Raw genomic sequence first — 21,453 nt, 5'->3', positions numbered from 1 at the left:
ATATATATATATATATATATATATATATGAACCTGCGATAGAAGATTTTTAATTTATTTGCCAAAATAAAAAATAACAATTGAAAAAAAAAATAGTATAATTCTATGAATCATGTTTTTGTTATTTTATTTATTATTTTTTAATCCCACTTTAGTTTATCTATTTTTTTTCACGTTTTATTCAAAGTAATTGAAAAAAAAAATCCAATAAATGAAAATATTGATCTCATAATTGAAGATTTTGTAAATTTTTTAGTCAAAACTGATCTCTTTTTGCTTTGGTTTACTTATATGTTAATATTTTGTAATATTAAATACTTGTATTTTATATACTATGAAAATCATATTTTGTAACTCTTTTGAAGTATAATTAAATATAGATCAAATAAATAAAATAGTGAATATAAATATTTAATATACATTTTATGAAATTTAAAAATAGGACAAACATATATGCCAAAATTTTTTTTTCACGCATTTGATAAATTAATTTATTTTTGTTAAATATGTATCTTTTGAAAATTTTAAATAAAAGATGAATACAAATGACTAAATAAGTTGATTTGATTTTTAATATATTTTTTAAAAATAAAACACAAAATCTTGTACATAAAAACTTTTCATATGAGTATGACTAAAAAACACAAAATTATGATTAAAATTTTAAATTATTTTAATATACTAAGTAATGAGTATACATCTTAGGGTGTTCATGTATTAATTTTATATAGAAAGAGTTGCAATCATTGATTTGAGAATGCAAGAAGTATATTTGAAATGAAACATATTATCAGAGTATTCAATTTAATTAACTTTTAAATTTTTATTATTCTATGCACATAATATGTGAAGATGTTTATTATCTATCAAATATTTTTACGTAGTTTATATGAATCTATTTATCTTTATATTTCATATAAAAGATATAGATTAAAATATAGTAAACGAGTTAATAATTTTTTTTAAAAAAAACATATTCTCATTCGAGGTTGGATATATTGAAACTTAATAATAGCGTAACATTTTGAATAACATTCTTAAAAAATAAATTTGACAAATGATAACAATTATATTTGATATAGATGCAACTAAAGAATCTAAAATAGCCATAGATGTGATTCATGCAAAAATCATACAAATTTAAATTGTATATTTGAAAAAGGAACAAAAACGATTGAAAAACGAAATATTCAAAAGAGTTTTATCATATCAATATGAAAAAGGATAATAAGACGTGTAGATGTATTTTATTAGTATTTTTCAGTTATTTATAATATAATTCTTATATACTCAAGAAAAAAGTACATCGAATTATATGTTGTAATATAAACATTCAAATTCATTGATATTCCAATAAAAGGTAGAAAGTGACATATTAACTACCTGTCCAAACAAAAAATTACTAAGAAAATATATATTGACATTTGATATATTGACTAATAATGTACTATCCCTCATTATAGATGTTAAATTTAAGTTTCATTTTGATCGTCATCTCAAAACGATCTTCATAATTAATATATAGTAAAAAAATAAAATAAAGTGATAATATTATGTTTGAAAATAAAGAGAGTTATACAATTGATTGAAAAAAAATAATCCTTTAATTTTTATTTTAAAGACCGCGCGAAGCGCGGCCAAATTCCCTAGTAATATGTGATGATTACTGACCAGGTTTCTCAGTACGTGGTGGATCAACTGGTGTAACTCATCACTGTGTCCAACAAGTACTCCCCCTTCAGATGGTTTATAAAGAAGCATCACTTGGTATAAATAAGTTAAAGTTAGTTACCAAAAAAGATATAATTAAAAATTGTGGTAGAGTCTCTTTACCCAAAAGTCTCGAGTTTGAGCCCTAAGAATACAGTCGCCTTGACCCTCTAAAGTAGACTTCCCGCCCTAATCCGGATTATTCGGGCCCCAAATCAAGTATAGGACACTAGATAAAGCATGGATGGTAACAAGTAATGTTGTTCTAGAGTAGAGCCCAGGGAAACAAGCAACACTGGTATTTCGTGACACAATATATGTGAAGGATTCTAACAAAGTGATACGAATTAGTGCCCTAGAATAAGGTTTGGGCAAATTAAGTGCGGACAAGTTCAATAATAATAATAAGGAATAAATGCGCAACATACATTTTCAGAGCTAGTATACTTACTATATTACTAAAAGAGATGACAGAGTATATGTATGTTTGAAAGAAACAGAATTATATGTTTGTTATTTTAGTATCAAATGGTTATTCAAGTTAAGTTAGTTTATTTGCGTTGAATTTTTTAAAATAGAAACTCACTAATATGTGCAGTCTATTGACCCAAGTCAAGTCAGTCTCTCTGGTGGAATGAGAACAATTCCCCAGTATGTAAACAAGAAAAAGTTGGACTTACAGTTCAATTTGGTAAAGACTAGTGGTCAACATTCTCCTAATGCTTTCATTAGAATATTAATATGAATGTAGAATTAGTAACTTAGTGGAAAGACCACTAATTACTTGGAAAATTATTAAAAGCAATGTTAATGGGGCCAAGATTAAGGACTTGATTGCTGTCAATGCTTGGCAGTTTAATCAACTATATAAATATATGGAATATGATTATTATTTTCATAAACACAAAAAAATGGGATATCTATTCATCTTCTTTTCACTTGTCTGTTTTGTGTTATTATGTCAAAGTGTTTCTTCTTCTTTTGTGCATCATCTATGCTCTCCTAGTGAAGCTTCTGCTTTGCTTCAATTCAATCAATTCTTTGAAATCTCTCCCCCCGGTCGATGTTATAAAGCTTCTTTTCCTAAAACAATCTCTTGGAATGAGAGTACAGATTGTTGCACTTGGGAAGGAGTCACTTGTGATATGTTAACGGGTTATGTTATTGGTCTAGACCTTAGTTGTAGTTTCCTTCGTGGAACTATTCATCCCAACAGCAGCCTCTTCCAACTCTATCATCTTCAATCACTAAACCTTGCTCGCAATGACTTCAATTGGTCTTCATTTCCAAATGATATTGGCCGCTTGAGGAACTTAAAATATTTGAATCTCAGGGAATGTGACTTCTCTGGTTCCATTCCTGATTCCATTGGTAATCTCACACAGATGAGGCAGTTGGATTTTGGTGATAATCATTTCACCGGGCACATTCCTTCAACAATCTCTAAATTGAAGCAACTCATACTTTTAGATCTTTGGTCTAACTCCCTTGGAGGTGAAATTCCGGATATATTCTCAAACTTCCAAGTGCTAGCTGATTTGGTTCTTTCTAATAATAGATTTACCGGTTCATTTCCTCCATCCATTTTAAGCTTGACATGTCTTCAAAGATTAGACTTGTCGAGTAATTCTCTATCGGGTCCACTACCTAGCAGTACGAGCATGCTCCAGAAGCTATCTGATCTGAATTTGTCTAACAACTCGTTGAATGGCACAGTACCGTCTTGGGTTTTTAGCATCCCTTTGGTAAATCCGTTGAAGCTCCATCATAATCAATTAAGTGGAGTAGCGGATGAGCTCAAAATGAACCCAACATTAAAGGATTTGGATTTAAGTCATAATCAGCTCAGTGGTCCTGTTCCTCCATCACTTGCAAATCTCATAAACCTAGCCACACTTGACCTTTCATCAAATAACATCACCGATGATTTAGGAATAGAATTCTTTTCGACCATGCAAAGACTCGACTATATTGATCTTTCCTACAATCATATTTCATGGAGGAAAAGTATTAAAGGTAGCAAACTCACTCTTCCTTACCTAGAAGTTTTGTTGTTTTCATCTTGTGAACTAAAAGATTTTCCACACTTCTTGAGAGGTATAAAGACCATACGCGTCTTAGTTCTTTCTAATAATAAGATTCATGGCACAATCCCTAACTGGTTTAGTAACATGAAATGGGACTCATTGTCTCACCTAAACATTTCACATAATTCACTTACAGGACACCTAGAACAACTACATTTCTATAATCTAAACTCTCTTGATCTTAAGTTTAACTTTCTTCAAGGTCCACTGCCTTCATCCATTTGTAAAATGAGTAGCCTTAGCTTTCTAGATTTATCACACAACTACTTTACTGACTCGGTTCCACATTGCTTGGGAAACATGGATAGTCTATTTGTGCTGGACTTGAGAAGCAATAGTTTCAGAGGGAGTCTTCCAACGTTATGTAGTCGGACCACTTCACATTTGAGAACCATTGTCTTGAATGGTAATCAATTTGAAGGACCTGTCCCGATGTCGTTGCTCAACTGTAATTCCTTAGAAATCCTTGATGTAGGAAATAACAGTATAAATGGTACATTTCCAACTTGGTTAGGATCTCTTCAACAACTGCAGGTCCTTATATTAAAGTCAAACAAGTTTTACGGACCTATAAGTGCCTGTCAGACTGAATTTTGCTTTCCCATGTTACGGATCCTTGATGTTTCTCGTAACGAATTCAATGGTTCATTGCTTCCACAAGTTTTTAGAAACTTCAGAGCAATGATCAAATTAGATGACACGAACAAAGGTACGATCAAATATATGGAACCACATCTTGACGTGAACATAAGGTATATAGATTCAGTGAAGTTGGTGATCAAAGGCCAGGATATTGATCTAGAAAGAATCACCACAATCATGACAGTCATAGATCTCTCAAGCAACCATTTTGATGGCGTGATTCCCAAAGCGTTAAAAGATCTTAGCTCACTTTGGCTACTCAATTTATCCCATAATGATCTCAGAGGAGATATTCCAACGGAACTGGGACAAATGAATACGCTTGAAGCTTTAGATCTATCATGGAACTGGCTCACTGGAAAGATTCCAAGGGAACTGACTAGACTAGAATTCCTGGCAGTCTTCAACCTGTCTCAGAATGTTCTCGTTGGACCGATTCCTCAAGGTTCACAGTTCAACACATTTTCAAATGACTCGTATGGTGGCAACCTTGATTTATGTGGTCCTCCTTTATCAAAGAAATGTGGGATGAGTGATGCATCACATGTTCCTCAACCATTGGAGTCCGAAGAAGAAGATGATGAGTCATATTTCGCTAGTGGATTTACGTGGGAATCAGTGGTCATAGGTTACAGTTGTGGATTAGTTGTTGGAACTGTCATGTTTAAATCTAGTAAACCAAAATGGTTTCTTGAAGGGATCATTCCGCTCAAAAACAGAAGGCGAAAGAAGAGAGGTTTGAGATGAAAGGCTTATTGGAAGACCCAACTTGTCTAGTAATAAGTAATAATATTGCAATAGTCCCATGACTATTATGCTTTGATTGTCTTGTTCTTTGCTCTTTTACTCTGTCTTCGTTAGTTGCATCTGTTAGATACCGGCTTAATTTTTCTCGGAATTACTTTTAGCATTTGCTTTGACTACTGAATCGAAATCATAAAAAGTGGAGTTTCTCATATGTATCAGATGTAATCTTAGTCTTTATGAGCACATAAGCTTTGAATAAGCACATGAATATCAAAGCACAACACAGAAAATAAACACCAATGTCAATTAAAAGCAAAGCATACAGAATGAACCTCTAATCCTCATGATGGAAGAGTCAAAATAAAGTAAAGCTCTCCACATTTCATCAATGTGCTGCCTGTTTAAGGGAACAGGGTGAAGTTTGTAATAATGTTCTGCAGATATTGGCACATTTGATATGCCTAAACATTTAGTTCTTAATGGAAACTGACTTAATCTTTTGAAGATTCAACAACTCAATCTTTTCGACCCCCAACATTGATTCAAGATGAAACTGACAATCAAGGGACAACAATTAAGTAGAGTTTGTAGCACGTTCTCATCTAAATTGTCATGGCTTAGAGAAATCCTTCTCTAAGAATTGCAATTTGAAAACAACGAAACAGGTATAAGAGTACAACTCTCCACAACCAACGAAACTTATAGCAGTAATAATTTGGTTAAGTGTACGCATCTCTAGTTAATGATAAAAGGGCAGGTCGGTACTGGACCACAAGAGTCTATTATATGCAGTCTTACTTTGCATTTCTGCAAGAGGTTGTTTCCATAGTCTGCAGTTAATGATAGTAATACTAACCTTATTGTTTGGTTGGTTACAATCATGTAGTACATGGTGCATGAGATAGTTTTTCAAAAATATGACGGAGGCCCTCATGCTTAACCATGGATTCTAGTATGTCATCCTCTGAAACGGAAGGTGAAGGATCCATCTTGACTTCGTTCCTAGACAAAAGTACATCTGAATGATATTTTTTTCTTGTCTGTTGTTCGATCTTGTCAACCTCCCATTTTGATATCACTGGATTGTAAACATGCACAACTTTAGTCTGACCATTTCTGTAGGCTCGACTGATGGCTTGCTGTTGTACTGAGGGATTCCAGAGAACGTCAAGCAAAACCACTCTTGAGGCCCCTATAAGACTTATTCCTTCCGAACATGCTTTTATCGATGCAAGAAGCACTTTTACATCACTGTTAGGGTCATTAAGAGAATTTATTGATAGCTGTCGCTGCTTTACATCAAGTTTCCCATCCATATAGAGAATCTCGCGGCCTAAAGTCCAGCCGAAGAGAGAATTGAGTTGCTCCTTGATCAGGTTTAGAGGATCAAGTAACTGGCTAAATATTATAACTCTCTCCTTCGGCCCACCACAGAGTTTGATTAGTTCCACAACAAATTTCATTTTCACTCCAATATCTGGATCCAACCGACATCTTTGTTCTTTTAGATGACTTACTGACTCAGAGAACTCCTTCCTCTTTGCCACTAATGAAGGATGGACGGAGATCAGAGACACCAGATTTTGTTCGTAAAACGAGCCTGGATTCTCTGGAATTCTTTTAAGCAATTCCTTCTGCAAATCTGTCGGCTTCAAGTGTATCACTGTATCCCTTATACCCGGAAGACTTACCTTCTTTACATTTTCACTACATCTATGAACAAATGGTGAAATAATATCCCTAAGCTCTTCCAAAGCTCGGGCATTTTTGTCAATGGAACTACTAAGAGAAGCCCATTTCTGCTCCAAATCTGAAGCAAACTTCGGACTAACTACATAGAGAGTATTGTACAACTCTTTGATGTTATTCTGGAACGGAGTACCAGACAAAAGTATGCGCTTCTCGGTTTCAACTTTTTTCAAAGCTTTCCACACAAGGCTTTGCTCATTCCGAGCAGTGTGCCCTTCTTCAAGAATCAGAAGACCAGGTAATTTTAGAAGGATTTCTCTAATCTCTTTGGCATACCCATCTCCATCACCTCCCGTTAGAATCCTGAACAAGTCATAGCTGATTCCCAAAACACTCTTACTTTTAGCCCAGGATCTCAGCTTCACCATACGTATAAGCTGTGGATTTTTTCTTCCGGCTTGGGATAAACAGTGGAAGACACTAGCAGTAGCTTCATCTTCCTGGAAAGAGAAATCTTTGTTGTTCAAGTTGTGGAAGGGAATGTCCACCTCCCATTTATGGAACTCGGTTTCCCAGTTAAGAAGCAGATTGGAAGGAGCAATGATTACAGGCCGACACTTTGGAAACAACTTTAGAAATGACTGAAGAAATACTATGGTGAGTCGGGTTTTTCCGGTTCCAGGTGGATGTGAGATTATGCATCCTCCCTTACCATCAGATAGGGGCTCTCTCAGTCTCTCAAGAATTATATCTCCAGCAATATTTTTCCACATGAACTCAAATCCTCCACGTTGATGAGGAAACATTGTTGCTTTGGCATTTGACGGAACTAAATCCCAAACTGTTCCTTCTTCATAAACAGGAGAATCATGGACTGTGGAAGAATCAGAAAATCTAAAGTCGTCAACATCCAAAAGTGATGGCGACTCTCTACAATATTTTCTTCCATTCCTCCCTCGAGTTCTGTCAGCCTGCAGATTACATAAATTCAAGATTTTAAGAGTGAACCAAAAATAAATTGATAGAGTGGAGTTTATAAAATCAAATATAAGGATGACAAAGCTTGTATACTTACAAATGGAGGGAAGATGTACTTGATCTCCAAATGCACGTGCGAACAAACTTTACAGATGAGTCCAATTTGTTCATCTAGCACAAGATGGTGGTTCCCCATCTCACAGCCACTTATGTCTCCATCCTGCATCAGCGAAACAGATTGATTCGTAAAGCCAATATCTGATTCTAAGATACACATGTCCATTTCAACAAAAAGATTTTCGATTTCCTTTTCCCATTCTTCTTTCTCCGGGGGGAGAGGTTCCTCATCTTCAAATCGGAATACTAAAGGAAGTGTTTCTTTGACAGGAACAAGTTCCTTCTCTTGAGGAGTGAATTTATCATGATCATCAACATTTATTATAGAATCAACAACAAACTTCAGAAATTCAGAATCTTCAAGAGTGTTCTTCCGAGTCTTTTGAGTAACATCCTTTTGAACAATATTTTTCGCGGAGTCATCAACCTCACAGTCCTCTTCAGACAAGGATTTAGACTCCTCGTCATCACTAAGAAGAATCGGTCTACTAAAATTTCCATCGTTTAACTTCTTCTCTTTCGACTTAGAAAGTGAGCGTGGCTGAAGAATACATGATTGGCCTTTCTTGTTCGTTTCACCGTCAACAACAAGCTGAGCTACTAGTCCCTCATTTGATTTCTTTTTTCCTTCTTCATTATTTTTAGGATAGCTCAGATCATCATGTTCTGATACCTCATCATCAGAACCACTTCTTATTTCATCAGAACTCGATGATTGAATCACTCGGTAATTTTTGTCTTTGGGGGCCTCACTAAGAAGATTCGATCTACTACAGTTTCCATGGTTTAACTTCTTTTTGGACTTAGAAAGTGAGTGTGGCGGAAGAATATATGCTCGGTCTTTCTTGTGCTTTTTACCGTCAACAACAAGCTGAGATACAAGTTCCTCATTTGACTTCTTTTTTTCTCCATTATTCTTAAGACAGCTCAGATCATCATGTTCTGATTCCTCGTCATCAGAACCACTTCTTATTTTATCAGAACTCGATGTATCAATCACCCGGTAATTCTTGTCTTTGGGGTCATCAATAAGAAGAGTCGCTTTACTACAATTTTCATGGTTTAACTTCTTCTTTTTGGACTTAGAAAGTGAGCGTGGCGGAAAAATATATGCTCGGCCTTTCTTGCGCTTTTCACCCTCAACAACACGTTGAGGTACTAGTCCTCGATTTGAATCCTTTTTTCCTTCTTCATCATTTTTAAGAGAGCTCATATTATCGTGTTCTGATTCCTCATCATCAGAATCACTTGTTATTTCATCAGAACTCGATGATTCATTCACCCGGTTATTCTTGTCTTTGGAATCATCACTAGGAAGAATCACTCCACTAAAATTTCCATGGTTTAACTTCTTCTTTTTGGACTTAGAAAGTGAGCGTGGCCGAAGAATATATGCTCGGCCTTTCTTGTGCTTTTCACCGTCATCAACTAGTCCCCGATTTGACTTCTTTTTTCCTCTTTTTTTTTTAGAATAGCTCCGATCATCCTGTTCTGATTCCTCATCATCAAAATCACTGCTTATATCATCCGAACTCGATGATTCAACCACCCGGTTATTCTTGTCTTTGAGGTCATCACTATCAATATCATCACTTGAAGATTCAAATTCCGACTCAGAAAATGAGGTTGTATCAGTCAAGTCTTCAGATTCATCATTTGTGCTACACATGCTTGAGGTAGAGGAAACAACCTCCTCTGCTGCATTCAACACAGGACTCGTTAACCCAACATTGGACGATGATCCTGACGTATTTACAGCCTCCTCCTCTTCCTCCTCAACGATAACGAAATCAGGATCACTCTCCTCCTCAGAATCATCATCAGACATTTCCTCGATGAAAGGCCGTTTCGTGATGGACTCACAAGTTCCTGGACTAAACTTCCTCCTCCCATTGTTTCCCACATTTCTTACCACCCTTGCATTCTTTGATTTTCTCTTGTCACCTCGCGAAGGCTCCACCGTTTTTCTTTTCCTCCTACGACGAACATCCTCTCCACTATTCACATTCACAGAACAAGTCTTTCGACTCAATCTGTTCCTCTTCTTATTTAACTTGGCCCTTTTCTTAATAGATTGTTGTCTAGTCCTCCTCTTTGAAACAGAGTCATCATCCCCCGAATCCATATTCCACCTGAGTCAAAATTCACAAATTTGATTCATCAAAAAGACATTTTTTTCACAATAAAAAAGAAGACTGATTGAACAGGGACTGATGACTTTGAAAATTTTTAATTTATACACATCACTAATATAGCAAGAGAAAAAAAACAAACACATCAAAATCTGTCTTTACCTTCAAACTAACTTGGAAAAAAACTTTTATTATTTACTTCTCGTTATAAAAATGATTCATATATATTTTAACTGTTATACAAATGACTCACGTAAACCCTTTTTTTTAATGACAGTGAATTTTTTTTTTTATTTAAAAAAATCATGTAGGGGTAGATTTAATCTTTCTCGTGTTTTTCAACGGCTAATTTGAATTTATTTTTTTATGGTGAAAATTATATTTTCACTAACTTTCTTGTAAAATTTATCATTGATGCCCCAATTTTCTTTTTAACAAATACAAAAAATAGATTATAAGATAACCAGCAAAAAATGGTTTCAATTTTTGTTCTTACTTTTTTTTTTTCTCTTTTTCCATTCACACTTCTTTCTTTTATTTAGTTCTCACGTTTTCGCATTATAAACTACAACAAAAGTGAAATTAGAATGAGAAACTCAAATAATATTAATCAAGAAGTCAAAAAATAATTATGAGAAGGGTTATATATATCTCTACATGTACTTTTTTATAAATTAAAAATAAAAAACATTAACATTATTTTTTCACGGTTTAAAGCTTATAAGATTATGTCAGGATGATGTAGGTCATGTGTTGCGACATGATATAAAATAGATAGTTGGTATACTGAAATGAAAAATTGGAATAAAACCTGAAATGAAGATTGAAACTTTCTACGGGATTTATGTGATATTCCAACTTAAGATAAGAAGTTTCACATCAATAAAATATGAGAGATATTGGGTATATAAGTAAACAGAACTAAGCAACTAGTGATGTGTTTTAAAATTGTGTAAGCCTAAGGCCAGAACGAACAATATCACTAGCGGATTAAGCCGTTACAAGTTACTCAAGACAAGTTCACGTCTTCATCCGTAGAAGGCATTAAAAAATCTAGGCAAGTAATAACATAACTAGACAAATCACGAAATATCCAACCTTACAAATCCTAGAACGCTCATGATATGAAACTATTGTGAGAAGGAACCTAGGCAAGAGAGTGGGACTGTTAGTATGACGTTTTAATAGTATTAAAAATATATGATATGTCATATTATCTATCATGTTATGCTTATTGGTGGACATTATATTTGTATCTGTTTACTCTTATCAATTGTGGAAGAAAGTGGTCATTAGTTGTTAGTAACTTATGTAACCACCAAATATGTCACATTATGTATCATGTTATGCTTATTGGTGGACATTATATTTGTATTTGTTTACTCTTATCAATTGTGGAAGAAATTGGTCATTAGTTGTTAGTAACTTATGTAACCACCAACTCTTAATTTCACTCATCAGTCTACCTAATTATTCTTGTAACTTATGTAAAAATTACGTCATTCATCTGCCCAATTTACTACACATTGTCTTCCTATTCATTGTAAGGAAGAATTCATCACCTATAAATAGTAATGGTTTTACTTTGTGGAAAGAACAAGAGAAGCACAAGAAAATATAGAGTGAAAAACTTTAGTACCATCGTATTGTGTTTATATTGAGATTAGTGTAGTGAAAGAGAAAATTGAGACAAAAAATATTCTAAGCCTTCAACTATATTCACTATACAAAAGAGAATATTTATATGTTTAACAGTTTAAGGAAGGTGTTCTTATGTGGAACTTTGAACTCTTCAACTAATCTGGAGCTAGAGTTGTACGACGTTGTTGGGTTGTTGTATCCTGGAGGAGACACGTCAAAAGTAATACTGTTGAATCGGTGTAGATTGTGCCGCAATAGGCTTGAATTTCCTTGAAGAGAGCGAGTCATGTCTTAACCGAAATTATTATTCATTCATTTTTGTTCATTTTATTTTCAACGATAATATTTTATATTTTGGTATATTACACCAATAATTTTAAGGAGAATCGTGTTTTTGTTTCAGTTTGGAAAGTGTGAATATGAAGATAGGAAATTTCAAAATAATTTCGTTCAACGTCGCTCTCTTCAAGAGATGGAAGAGAAGAGGTGTATGGTAAAATATTTTTTTACTTGTTCAATTCAAGTACAGAGAAGTGGTAAAGGAAAAAAAATTTACCTCGTATTTTCATGAACAAAGTGATACTACTTTTCATGAAAAAATGTTACTCACAACACTTTAATTGTAAAAAAAAATGCTATAATAATAGAAATAGAGCAATAAAGAAAAGTTTTATATTTACTGATGAATGAAGCCCAACAAAGTGTTGCCCTCTTGATGCAAAAATGGCTAGTATTCAAGGCGCTTGTACTGGCTCGCCTGACATGACGGAAGAAAGCAAAACTCGATTGAACGCACGACGGTGATTCTCAATCAGAAAGAGAACTTTTGGTTTTGTTACCAAAAAGTATAACCAAATAGAGAGTTCATGGGAATTTTAATTAAAAGTATAACGCATGAGGAAGAAGGATAAAAAGAAATAGAGAACTGAGATGAAAATATAATATGATGTAAATAATGCACTTTTTTATATAGCGTTAAAAGGAATGCACCTATGATTTCTTACCGAAATTGAGTAAGTAAATACATTGTAACAATATAAATTAACTTGTAATAACACGTCACTTACCATTCTTATTATGTTACGAGTTAATATCTTCTCATCGAAATATATTTCATTGCATAAATAATTTTTACATCAATAATACGTTTTGTTTTTGGTTTTGTACGATTGGGGTGGAGTTGAAATTAAAGTTGTACTAGATCTAGGTCCCAAAATAGTATATGACATTTCGATAACATTGAAGCTGAAATTTCTTATGATGTTTTCACAGGATAATGATGTGCCTTCATCTTTATTACTAGTCACTGACTAATTAGATTTTTCAAAAAAGAATAATAATTAATGTCTACATCTAGTACCGAAATTTTAATTTTAAGTATTATTTCAATGTAATCTCATTTTAATTACAAAACACTTGTAAGATTTCTATTAGGTCAACTTTGTGCAAATAATAACTCTAAAATGAGTTTGACTGTTACCACCAAAGGATATGGGAGTATTGGCAAAATAACTCAGGATTAAGAATGACAAATGAGCGAGTCGATTCGAGTTGAATATGAATCGATTAAAAAATGAGTTAAATAAAAATGAATAAATTATCTAATTCGACTCATAATATGGATACAAACGAATTACTAATAAAAATATGAAAAATTATATTTATCCATATTATATTAGAGTCATGAGCTATGAGTCATAGGTTTAGGACTTATAAGTCCAACTACAACCAATGATATTGACTTTGGGCAATTAACTTTTCAATGGATATTATGTGATGATGTTCTTGTTGGGATTTAACAAGTGTGAATGGGAAAAGAAAAGAGAGAATATGAAAAGTGAGGAACTACTTTGGAGGGAAAATGAAAAATCATTTGCAAAGTGCAAATAAAAAGTCATTTCTCTCATATCGGCAAAAGAAAGGGAAATTGTTGTCTTTATACAAGGAAACACTCCATTAATTCTTAAAGAGCTAAGAAGAAGATGCTCCCTCGCGCCGTCGTCGTCGTCACTCGCTCGGCCTCGGCTTTGGCTTTGGATTCGACAAATGATGTGATTGATTGATAAATTTTTTGGACAAAATTTATTTAATCAGTTTTTGTTAAATCAAATAAATCCTGTTAAAGTTATCTCTTATAAATACAGATAATTGTAAGAATAACAATCTTAAGAAATTTAACAGTTTCTGTATTTGAGGTTTCTGGAGATAAAACCTTTATGATTTTCTACTCCGCTTGGATTTTTAAAATTCATTCGATTAACGATTAAAAGAACATAAAAACTTTATCGTTAAATCAGAAACAATTTGTGTAAAGATTTGTTCTTTACTGTTAGTATTTCAAATACTTAACTTATAAGAAAAAAAATGACTAATTCAAGTCAAACAAATGCTGGAACAGTAAGTGCTGCAACAATATCGGTTGCACATAATCGTTCAAATGCTGCCTTAGCGCCGACTGAGAAACCTGCAAAGTTTTCTGGAGTCGACTTTAAGAGATGGTAGCAAAAGATGTTCTTCTATCTCACCACATTGAGTCTGCAGAAGTTCATTAATGAGAATGTTCCTGTTATGTCAGATGAAACTCCGGCTGATGAACGATTCTTGGTAACAGAAGCATGGACACACTCAGATTTTTTGTGTAAAAATTATATTTTGAGTGGTCTGCAAGATGATCTGTACAATGTGTACAACAATGCCAAAACCTCAAAAGAACTCTGGGATGCTTTAGAAAAGAAGTACAAAACAGAAGATGCCGAAATGAAGAAATTTATTGTGACAAAATTTCTGGACTATAAGATGATAGACAGTAAGGCTGTAGTCACCCAAGTTCAAGAATTGCAGGTCATAATCCATGATCTCCTTGCTGAAGGTATAAATTTATTTAATGTCTATTTTAGAAATATTAAGTTTTCCCTTAATACTCACATAACCTTTAATGTAGGATTGATTGTGAATGATGCTTTTCAAGTGGCTGCAATTATTGAAAAGTTACCTCCATTGTGGAAGGACTTTAAAACTACTTGAAACACAAACACAAGGAGATGACTGTTGAAGATCTCATAGTAAGGTTGAGAATCAAAGAGGATAATAAGGCTGCAGAAAAGAGGTCACGTGGTAATTCAGCAATATCTGGAGTAAATTTTGTTGAAAAAGATCCCACAAAATTAAAGAAAAGAAAGAAAGCATCTGGTCCAAAAAGCAATCCTCCTAAGAAGAAGTTCAATGAAAACTGCTTTAATTGTGGTAAACATGGTCATAGGGCTAATGAATGTCAGGGTCCTAAGAAAGACAAGAAAAAGAAGGATCAAGCTAACTTGGCTGAATCCAAAGGAGAAATGGACGATCTCTGTGCAATGCTTTCAGAATGTAACTTGGTTGGAAATCCAAGAGAATGGTGGATATATTCTGGTGCCTCATGTCATGTTTGTGCCAACAAAGAATTATTTTCATCATATATTCCAGCACTTACAGATGAAAAATTATTTATGGCAAACTCCGTTGTTGCAAAGGTGGAAGGAACTGGCAAAGTCCTATTAAAGATGACATCAGGCAAGGTGTTGACTTTGAATAGGGTCTCATATGTTCCAGAATTGAGAAAGAATTTAGTTTCAATTCCAGTTCTGACCAAGAATGGATTTAAATGTGTATTTGTTTCTGATAAAGTAGTAGTAAGCAAAAATGATATGTATGTAGGAAAAGGCTACCTTAGTGATGGACTTTTCAAACTCAATGTAATTGCAGTTGATATGAATAAAGATTTTGCTTCTTCTTACTTGCTTGAATCTAAATATTTATGGCATGAACGTTTTGGACACGTTAATAACAAAACCTTGCGAAAACTGATTAACTTAAATATTTTGCCAAAATTTGAGTGCAATAAATCAAAATGTCAAATTTGTGTTGAATGTAAGTATGGTAAGCATTCTTATAAATCTGTTGAAAAGAATTCAAATCCTTTAGAATTGATTCACACTGATATTTGTGACATGAAGTCAACACTATCACGTGGTGGGAAAAAGTATTTCATTACTTTTATTGACGATTGCACTAGATATTGTTATGTCTATTTGCTAAATAGTAAGGATGAAGCAATAGATGCATTTAGGCAATATAAAACTGAAGTTGAAAATCAGTTAGATAAAAAGATCAAAATGATCAGAAGTGATAGAGGTGGAGAATATGAATCTCCATTTGCAGAAATATGTTTAGAAAATGGAATAATCCATCAAACTACTGCTCCATACACTCCTCAGTCTAATGGAAAGAAAAAACGAACTTTAAAAGAAATGATGAATGCATTACTTATAAGTTCAGGTTTACCATAGAACTTGTGGGGGAAGCTATCCTTACAGCAAATCAGATACTTAACAGAGTGCCTCACTCTGTCAAATGTAATTTCATATGAGAAATGGAAAGGTAGGAAACTCAATTTGAAATAATGCAAAGTGTGGAGGTGTCTAGCCAAGGTCCAAGTTCTTATATCTAAGAGGGTAAAAATAGGACCTAAGACTGTGGATTGTGTATTCATTGGATATGTGACAAACAGTAAGTGTTGTGCGGAATTCGAGATAATACGAGAAAATATAAACGCGAAAAACAAGACAACAGATTTACGTGGTTCACAAATAAATTGGCTACGTCCACGGGGAAGAGAGGGAGCAGTTTTATTATGGAGAGGCAAAAACAGAATACAGAATAGGGTTTGCCATAGCGTCTATATATAGTGCTAAGCTACGCCCTAACAGGCTTGGGCCCAACATACAGAATTGACAGACAATTAAGAGCCTAATACAACAACGTTATATACCGTCGGGCCGGGGGCGTCTCCGCCCCTTCGGACCACCAGGCCAGGGGGCGCGTCGCCCCCCTGGACCCCCCGACTCGCTGACCGGGCAGCGAGACCCCCGTCCTTTCTGTTGTAACGGGTTCGATTCAAGGCATTCAACAAATCTCCACCTTGACTTGAATTCTCCGAACAGATTCTTCAGACGCACTATGATAGTGCCAGGCCTCCCCCTCTTCCTCAGAATTGCCCCGCATGGCAATTAACAGCTTCTGATGTTGAGCAAGTCCAAACAGTGTTGAAACTTGCTTTGTCGAACCAGCTTTGTGAACATATCAGCAGGATTATCAGCAGTTCCTACTTTCTTCACCTTGATTTTCTTCTCACTTCTCAGAAAATGATACCTTACGTCAATATGCTTGGTTCTCTCATGATGGACTTGATCCTTGGCTAGACAAATTGCGCTCAAACTGTCACAATACACCGTAGCCTGATCATGATGCAGACCAAGATCACTAACCAGCCCTTTCAGCCAAATCCCTTCTTTTGCAGCCTCTGTCAAGGACATGTACTCCGCTTTCGTAGTAGACAAAGTTACTGTAGGTTGCAAAGTTGCCATCCAACTGACGACAGATCCTCCAAGGGTAAACACATAGCCAGTCATCGATCTTCTTGTGTCAACATCTCCAGCATAGTCAGAATCAGAATAGCCAGTAACCAAGCACTGATTATCACCTCCATAAATGAGACCAAATGTACCTCTAAGGTACCGGAAAATTCTCTTCACAGCCTGCCAATGTTCTCTCCTTGGTTGTCCCATGAATCTGCTCACTACACTGACTGCATGTGCTAAATCTGGCCTTGTACAGACCATAGCATACATCAAACTTCCTACGGCACTGGCATAAGGGACTCGTGACATATACTCCTTCTCTTCTTCTGACTGTGGAGCGAACATGGCAGTGAGATGGATATTGGCAGCACTAGGGGTATCAATAGGCTTAGATGAAGACATGCCAACCTCGCCAAGACCTTCTGAATGTAGCTTCTCTGTGACAAGAAAAGTTTCCTTCTCTCTCTGTCTCTAATGATCTCCATCCCTAGAATCTTCCGAGCGACTCCCAGATCCTTCATCTCAAACTCAGCACTAAGTAAACCCTTCAGCTTCTGAATGTCATACTTCTTCTTTGCAGCTATCAGCATATCATCTACATAAAGCACTAGATAGATGAATAAATCATCCTTGAGCCTATTGTAGTAGACACAACAATCATATGAGCTCCGAGTATAGCCCAACATATAGCTGTCAAACCTTTTGTACCACTGCCTTGGAGACTACTTAAGTTCATATAAGGACTTCTTCAACTTGCAGACGTGATTTTCCTTCCCTGGAACTTGGAAACCATCCGGCTGAGTCATGTATATCTCTTCCTCCAACTCTCCATGTAGAAACGCTGTCTTCACATCAAGTTGTTCAAGCTCCAGATTCTGATGTGTAACTATCGCTAGTAACACTCGGATGGAAGTATGTCTGACCACTGGTGAGAAGATCTCATTGTAGTCCACTCCCTCTCTTTGGTTGAAACCTCTGGCAATAACCCTGGCTTTATACTTGACTCCTTCTGCTGGTGATATCCCTTCCTTCTTCGTGAAAACCCATTTGCAAGTAATAATCTTTCTCCCCGAAGGCTGTATGACCAAATCCCATGTCTGATTCTTGTGTAGGGACTCCATCTTATCTCCCATAGCAGCAAACCATTTTTCAAAATCAGGACTTAAAATGGCTTCTTTATAAGTAGACGGCTCAGATGTATCTACCTCTTCAGCAACCTGCAGTGCATAACCCACCATGTCCTCAAAACCATACCTCGTAGGTGGCCGAACTCCAACTCTCCTTGACCGATCTTGAGCTATACTCCGATGGATATCTGATGGCATAGATTCTGGAATATCAGTTTCTGTCTGTGGCTCTTGATCCTCCTCTTCAGGTTCTTTCAAATCGCTCTCGTTCTGAATGACTTGAAACTCCACCTGTTTATCAAGACTCCCAGTTTCTGACGTAGTTGTAGGCTTCACAATGGTTCTAAGCAGAGAACTTTCATCAAAGACAACGTTCCTGCTCATAATAACCCTCTTTTCTGCTGGAGACCAGATTCTGAAACCTTTCACTCCATCTCCGTAGCCCACAAATACTCCCTTTTTAGCTCTTGGTTCTAAATTACCTTCACTAATGTGATAGTAAGTCGTACAACTAAAAGCTTTCAGATTTGAATAATCAGCAGCTTTTCCTGACCACATCTCCATAGGTGTCTTGCACTGTATGCCTGTGTGTGGTCCGCGGTTAATCAAGTAGCAAGTTGTACTAACCGCTTCTGCCCAGAATCTTCTATCTAGCCCAGCATTAGAGAGCATGCACCTTGCTCTCTCAAGAAGTGTTTGATTCATCTGCTCAGCTACACCGTTCTGCTGTGGTGTATTTCTGACTGTACGATGTCGAGCAATCCCTTCATCCTTACAAAATTGATCAAATTCAGACCAGCAGAATTCCAGCCCATTATCAGTTTGCAACCTCTTGATCTTCTTCCCTGTTTGATTTTCCATCAAAATTTTCCACTCCTTGAACTTCTGGAAAGCTTCACTTTTATGCTTCATCATGTACACCCAAGTCATCCTTGAGTAGTCAACAATAATGGACACAAAGAATCTGCAGCCTCCCAAAGACTCAACACGGCATGGACCCTAGCAATCAGAATGGATATAATCAAGTATGCCTTTTGTTCTGTGAATGGCCTTTGGAAACTTGTTGCGATGTAGTTTTCCAAAGACACAATGTTCACAAAACTCTAGGCTCTTAACCTTATGACCAGCAAGAAGATCCTCCTTTGACAGAATTTGCATCCCTCTTTCACCCATATGACCAAGTCTCATGTGCCATAACTTAGTCATATCCTTCTAGTGAACTTCTGACGATGCAGCATGGGCTGAACCTGTAACCGTGGAACCTTGTAAAAAATACAAAGTACCACGCATGACACCTTTCAGAATCAGATTTGAACCCTTCCAGACCCGCAAGACTCCATCTTTTCCCGACCAGGTAAATCCCTTGCTGTCCAAAAGACTGAGAGATATCAGATTTTTTGTCATCAATAGAACGTGCCTAACCTCGTTCAATGTGCAGAAGCTACCGTCATGTGTCCTTATCTTGATCGAGCTTGTCCCAACCACCTTGCAGACAGAACTGTTGGCCATCGAGATGCTGCCTCTGTCTACCTGCTCATAAGTCGTGAACCATTCTCTCCTAGGACAGATGTGATAGGATGCCCCAGAATCGAGAACCCACACATCTGAATGATGAGTGTGCTCATCCGCAACTAGGGCAATGTCTTCTTCAGAATTGGTGTCTTCTCCAGCAACAGCAGCAGAAACTGATTGTTTTTCCGATTGCTTCTTCTTCTTCGGACAATCAAATTTCCAGTGTCCCTTCTCTTTGCAGTAATTACAAACATCATCCGGCTTTGCACCCTTCGACATCGACTTTTTTTTCTTTCCGCCATTTTTCCTTCCCTTTTCGCTTCTGGTGAACAGACCGGAAGGTTGTATGTCTGTACTTGTGCCGTTAGCCTTATGCCGTAATTCCCTGCTATGAAGGGCGGATATGACTTCTTCCAGCGACACAGTATCTTTCCCAACAATGAACGATTGAACAAAATTCTCAAACGACATTGGGAGAGATACTAACAGAATCAGGGCAGCATCTTCATCCTCGATCTTCACATCGATATTACGCAATTCTAGTAACAAAGTATTCAATTGCTCTAAATATTCCCTGAGTTGTGTACCTCCAGCCATTCGTAAACCGAATAGACGTTGTTTCAGAAGCAGCTTGTTGGTTAGAGATTTTGTCATGTACAAACTCTCCAGCTTCAACCACAGACCAGCAACAGTCTCTTCATCCGAGACCTCCATGATGACATCATCCACGAGACACAGCATAATCGTCGAGTGCGCCTTTTCCTCCAGAATCGCCATCTCAGGAGTAATGACGGTGTTCTTATCTTTCGACAACGGCGCCCAGAAGCCTTGCTGTTTCAACAAAGCCCGCATCTTGATCTGCCATAAACTGAAACTGTTCCTCCCTGTGAATTTGTCGATTTTCACGTTCAAAGCAGACATCTCGAATTATCCAAAAAACACCGATTAACTGAGAGGCTCTGATACCAATTTGTTGTGTGAAATTCGAGATAATACGAAAAAATATAAACGCGAAAAACAAGACAACAAATTTACGTGGTTCACCAATAAATTGGCTACATCCACGGGGAAGAGAGGGAGTAGTTTTATTATGGAGAGGCAAAAACAGAATACAGAGTAGGGTTTGCCATAGCGTCTATATATAGTGCTAAGCTACGCCCTAACAGGCTTGGGCCAACATACATAATTTATAGATAATTAAGAGCCCAATACAACAACATTGTATATCGTCGAGCCGGGGGCGTCTCCGCCCCTCCGGACCACCAGGCCAGGGGGCGCGTCGCCCCCCTGGACCCCCCGACTCGCTGACCGGCAGGGAGACCCTCGTCCTTTCTGTTGTAACGGGTCCGATTCAAGGCATTCAACAGTAAGGCATGTCGATTTTTGGTTCATAAGTCTGAACATCCGGATAATCATGATAATACGGTAATGGAATCAGACAGTGCTGAATTTTTTGAACATATCTATCTGTATAAAACTAGACTTGAGTCATCTAGAGGGGGATCTAAACAACCCAGAGAAGAACCAAAAGAGAATGAACAAAATGAAGAAAGTCCAAGACGCAGTAAACGTCAAAAGACATCTACTTCATTTGGATCATATTTTGTAACATTTCTTCTTGAAAGTGAGCCTCAAACATTCAAGGAAGCAATGTTGTCTAGCGACTCAACCTCTTG

At 36.2% G+C, this 21,453-nt stretch overlaps 2 protein-coding genes across 2 annotated transcripts; one reads left to right on the top strand and one right to left on the bottom strand.

The window, feature by feature from the left end:
• The first annotated feature begins 1,675 nt into the window (after window positions 1-1,675).
• On the top strand, window positions 1,676-5,394 carry LOC101261321 (receptor-like protein 33). Its single transcript, XM_004237561.4, has one exon. It carries the CDS (start codon window positions 2,585-2,587, stop codon window positions 5,183-5,185), a length of 2,601 nt encoding a protein of 866 aa, XP_004237609.3. The 5' UTR covers window positions 1,676-2,584; the 3' UTR covers window positions 5,186-5,394.
• Window positions 5,395-5,531: 137 nt separating this feature from the next.
• On the bottom strand, window positions 5,532-20,698 carry LOC104647043 (SNF2 domain-containing protein CLASSY 4-like). The gene is made up of 6 exons (XM_069296797.1): window positions 20,440-20,698; window positions 19,940-20,259; window positions 17,046-17,193; window positions 16,793-16,847; window positions 7,950-10,101; window positions 5,532-7,845 (listed from the first exon to the last, which is right to left on the bottom strand). Exons 1-6 carry the CDS (start codon window positions 20,696-20,698, stop codon window positions 6,064-6,066), a joined length of 4,716 nt encoding a protein of 1,571 aa, XP_069152898.1. The 3' UTR covers window positions 5,532-6,063.
• Window positions 20,699-21,453: the final 755 nt, after the last annotated feature.

Source organism: Solanum lycopersicum, chromosome 4 (assembly GCF_036512215.1).
Source record: "Solanum lycopersicum chromosome 4, SLM_r2.1".
In the NCBI taxonomy this organism is placed as follows: domain Eukaryota; kingdom Viridiplantae; phylum Streptophyta; class Magnoliopsida; order Solanales; family Solanaceae; genus Solanum; species Solanum lycopersicum.
This window is presented reverse-complemented; position numbering and strand designations above follow the sequence as displayed.

Excerpts from the sequence above, each read along its gene's own strand:
- LOC101261321 (XM_004237561.4), top strand. The coding sequence starts at position 2,585 with ATGGAATATGATTATTATTTTCATAAACACAAAAAAATGGGATATCTA.
- LOC104647043 (XM_069296797.1), bottom strand. The coding sequence starts at position 20,698 with ATGTCTGCTTTGAACGTGAAAATCGACAAATTCACAGGGAGGAACAGT. Across the intron at positions 10,102-16,792 it reads CTTGCTCAACATCAGAAGCT|GTGGAATATGGATTCGGGGG; the intron begins GTTAATTGCCAT and ends ATTTTGACTCAG. Across the intron at positions 7,846-7,949 it reads AGTACATCTTCCCTCCATTT|GCTGACAGAACTCGAGGGAG; the intron begins GTAAGTATACAA and ends TGTAATCTGCAG.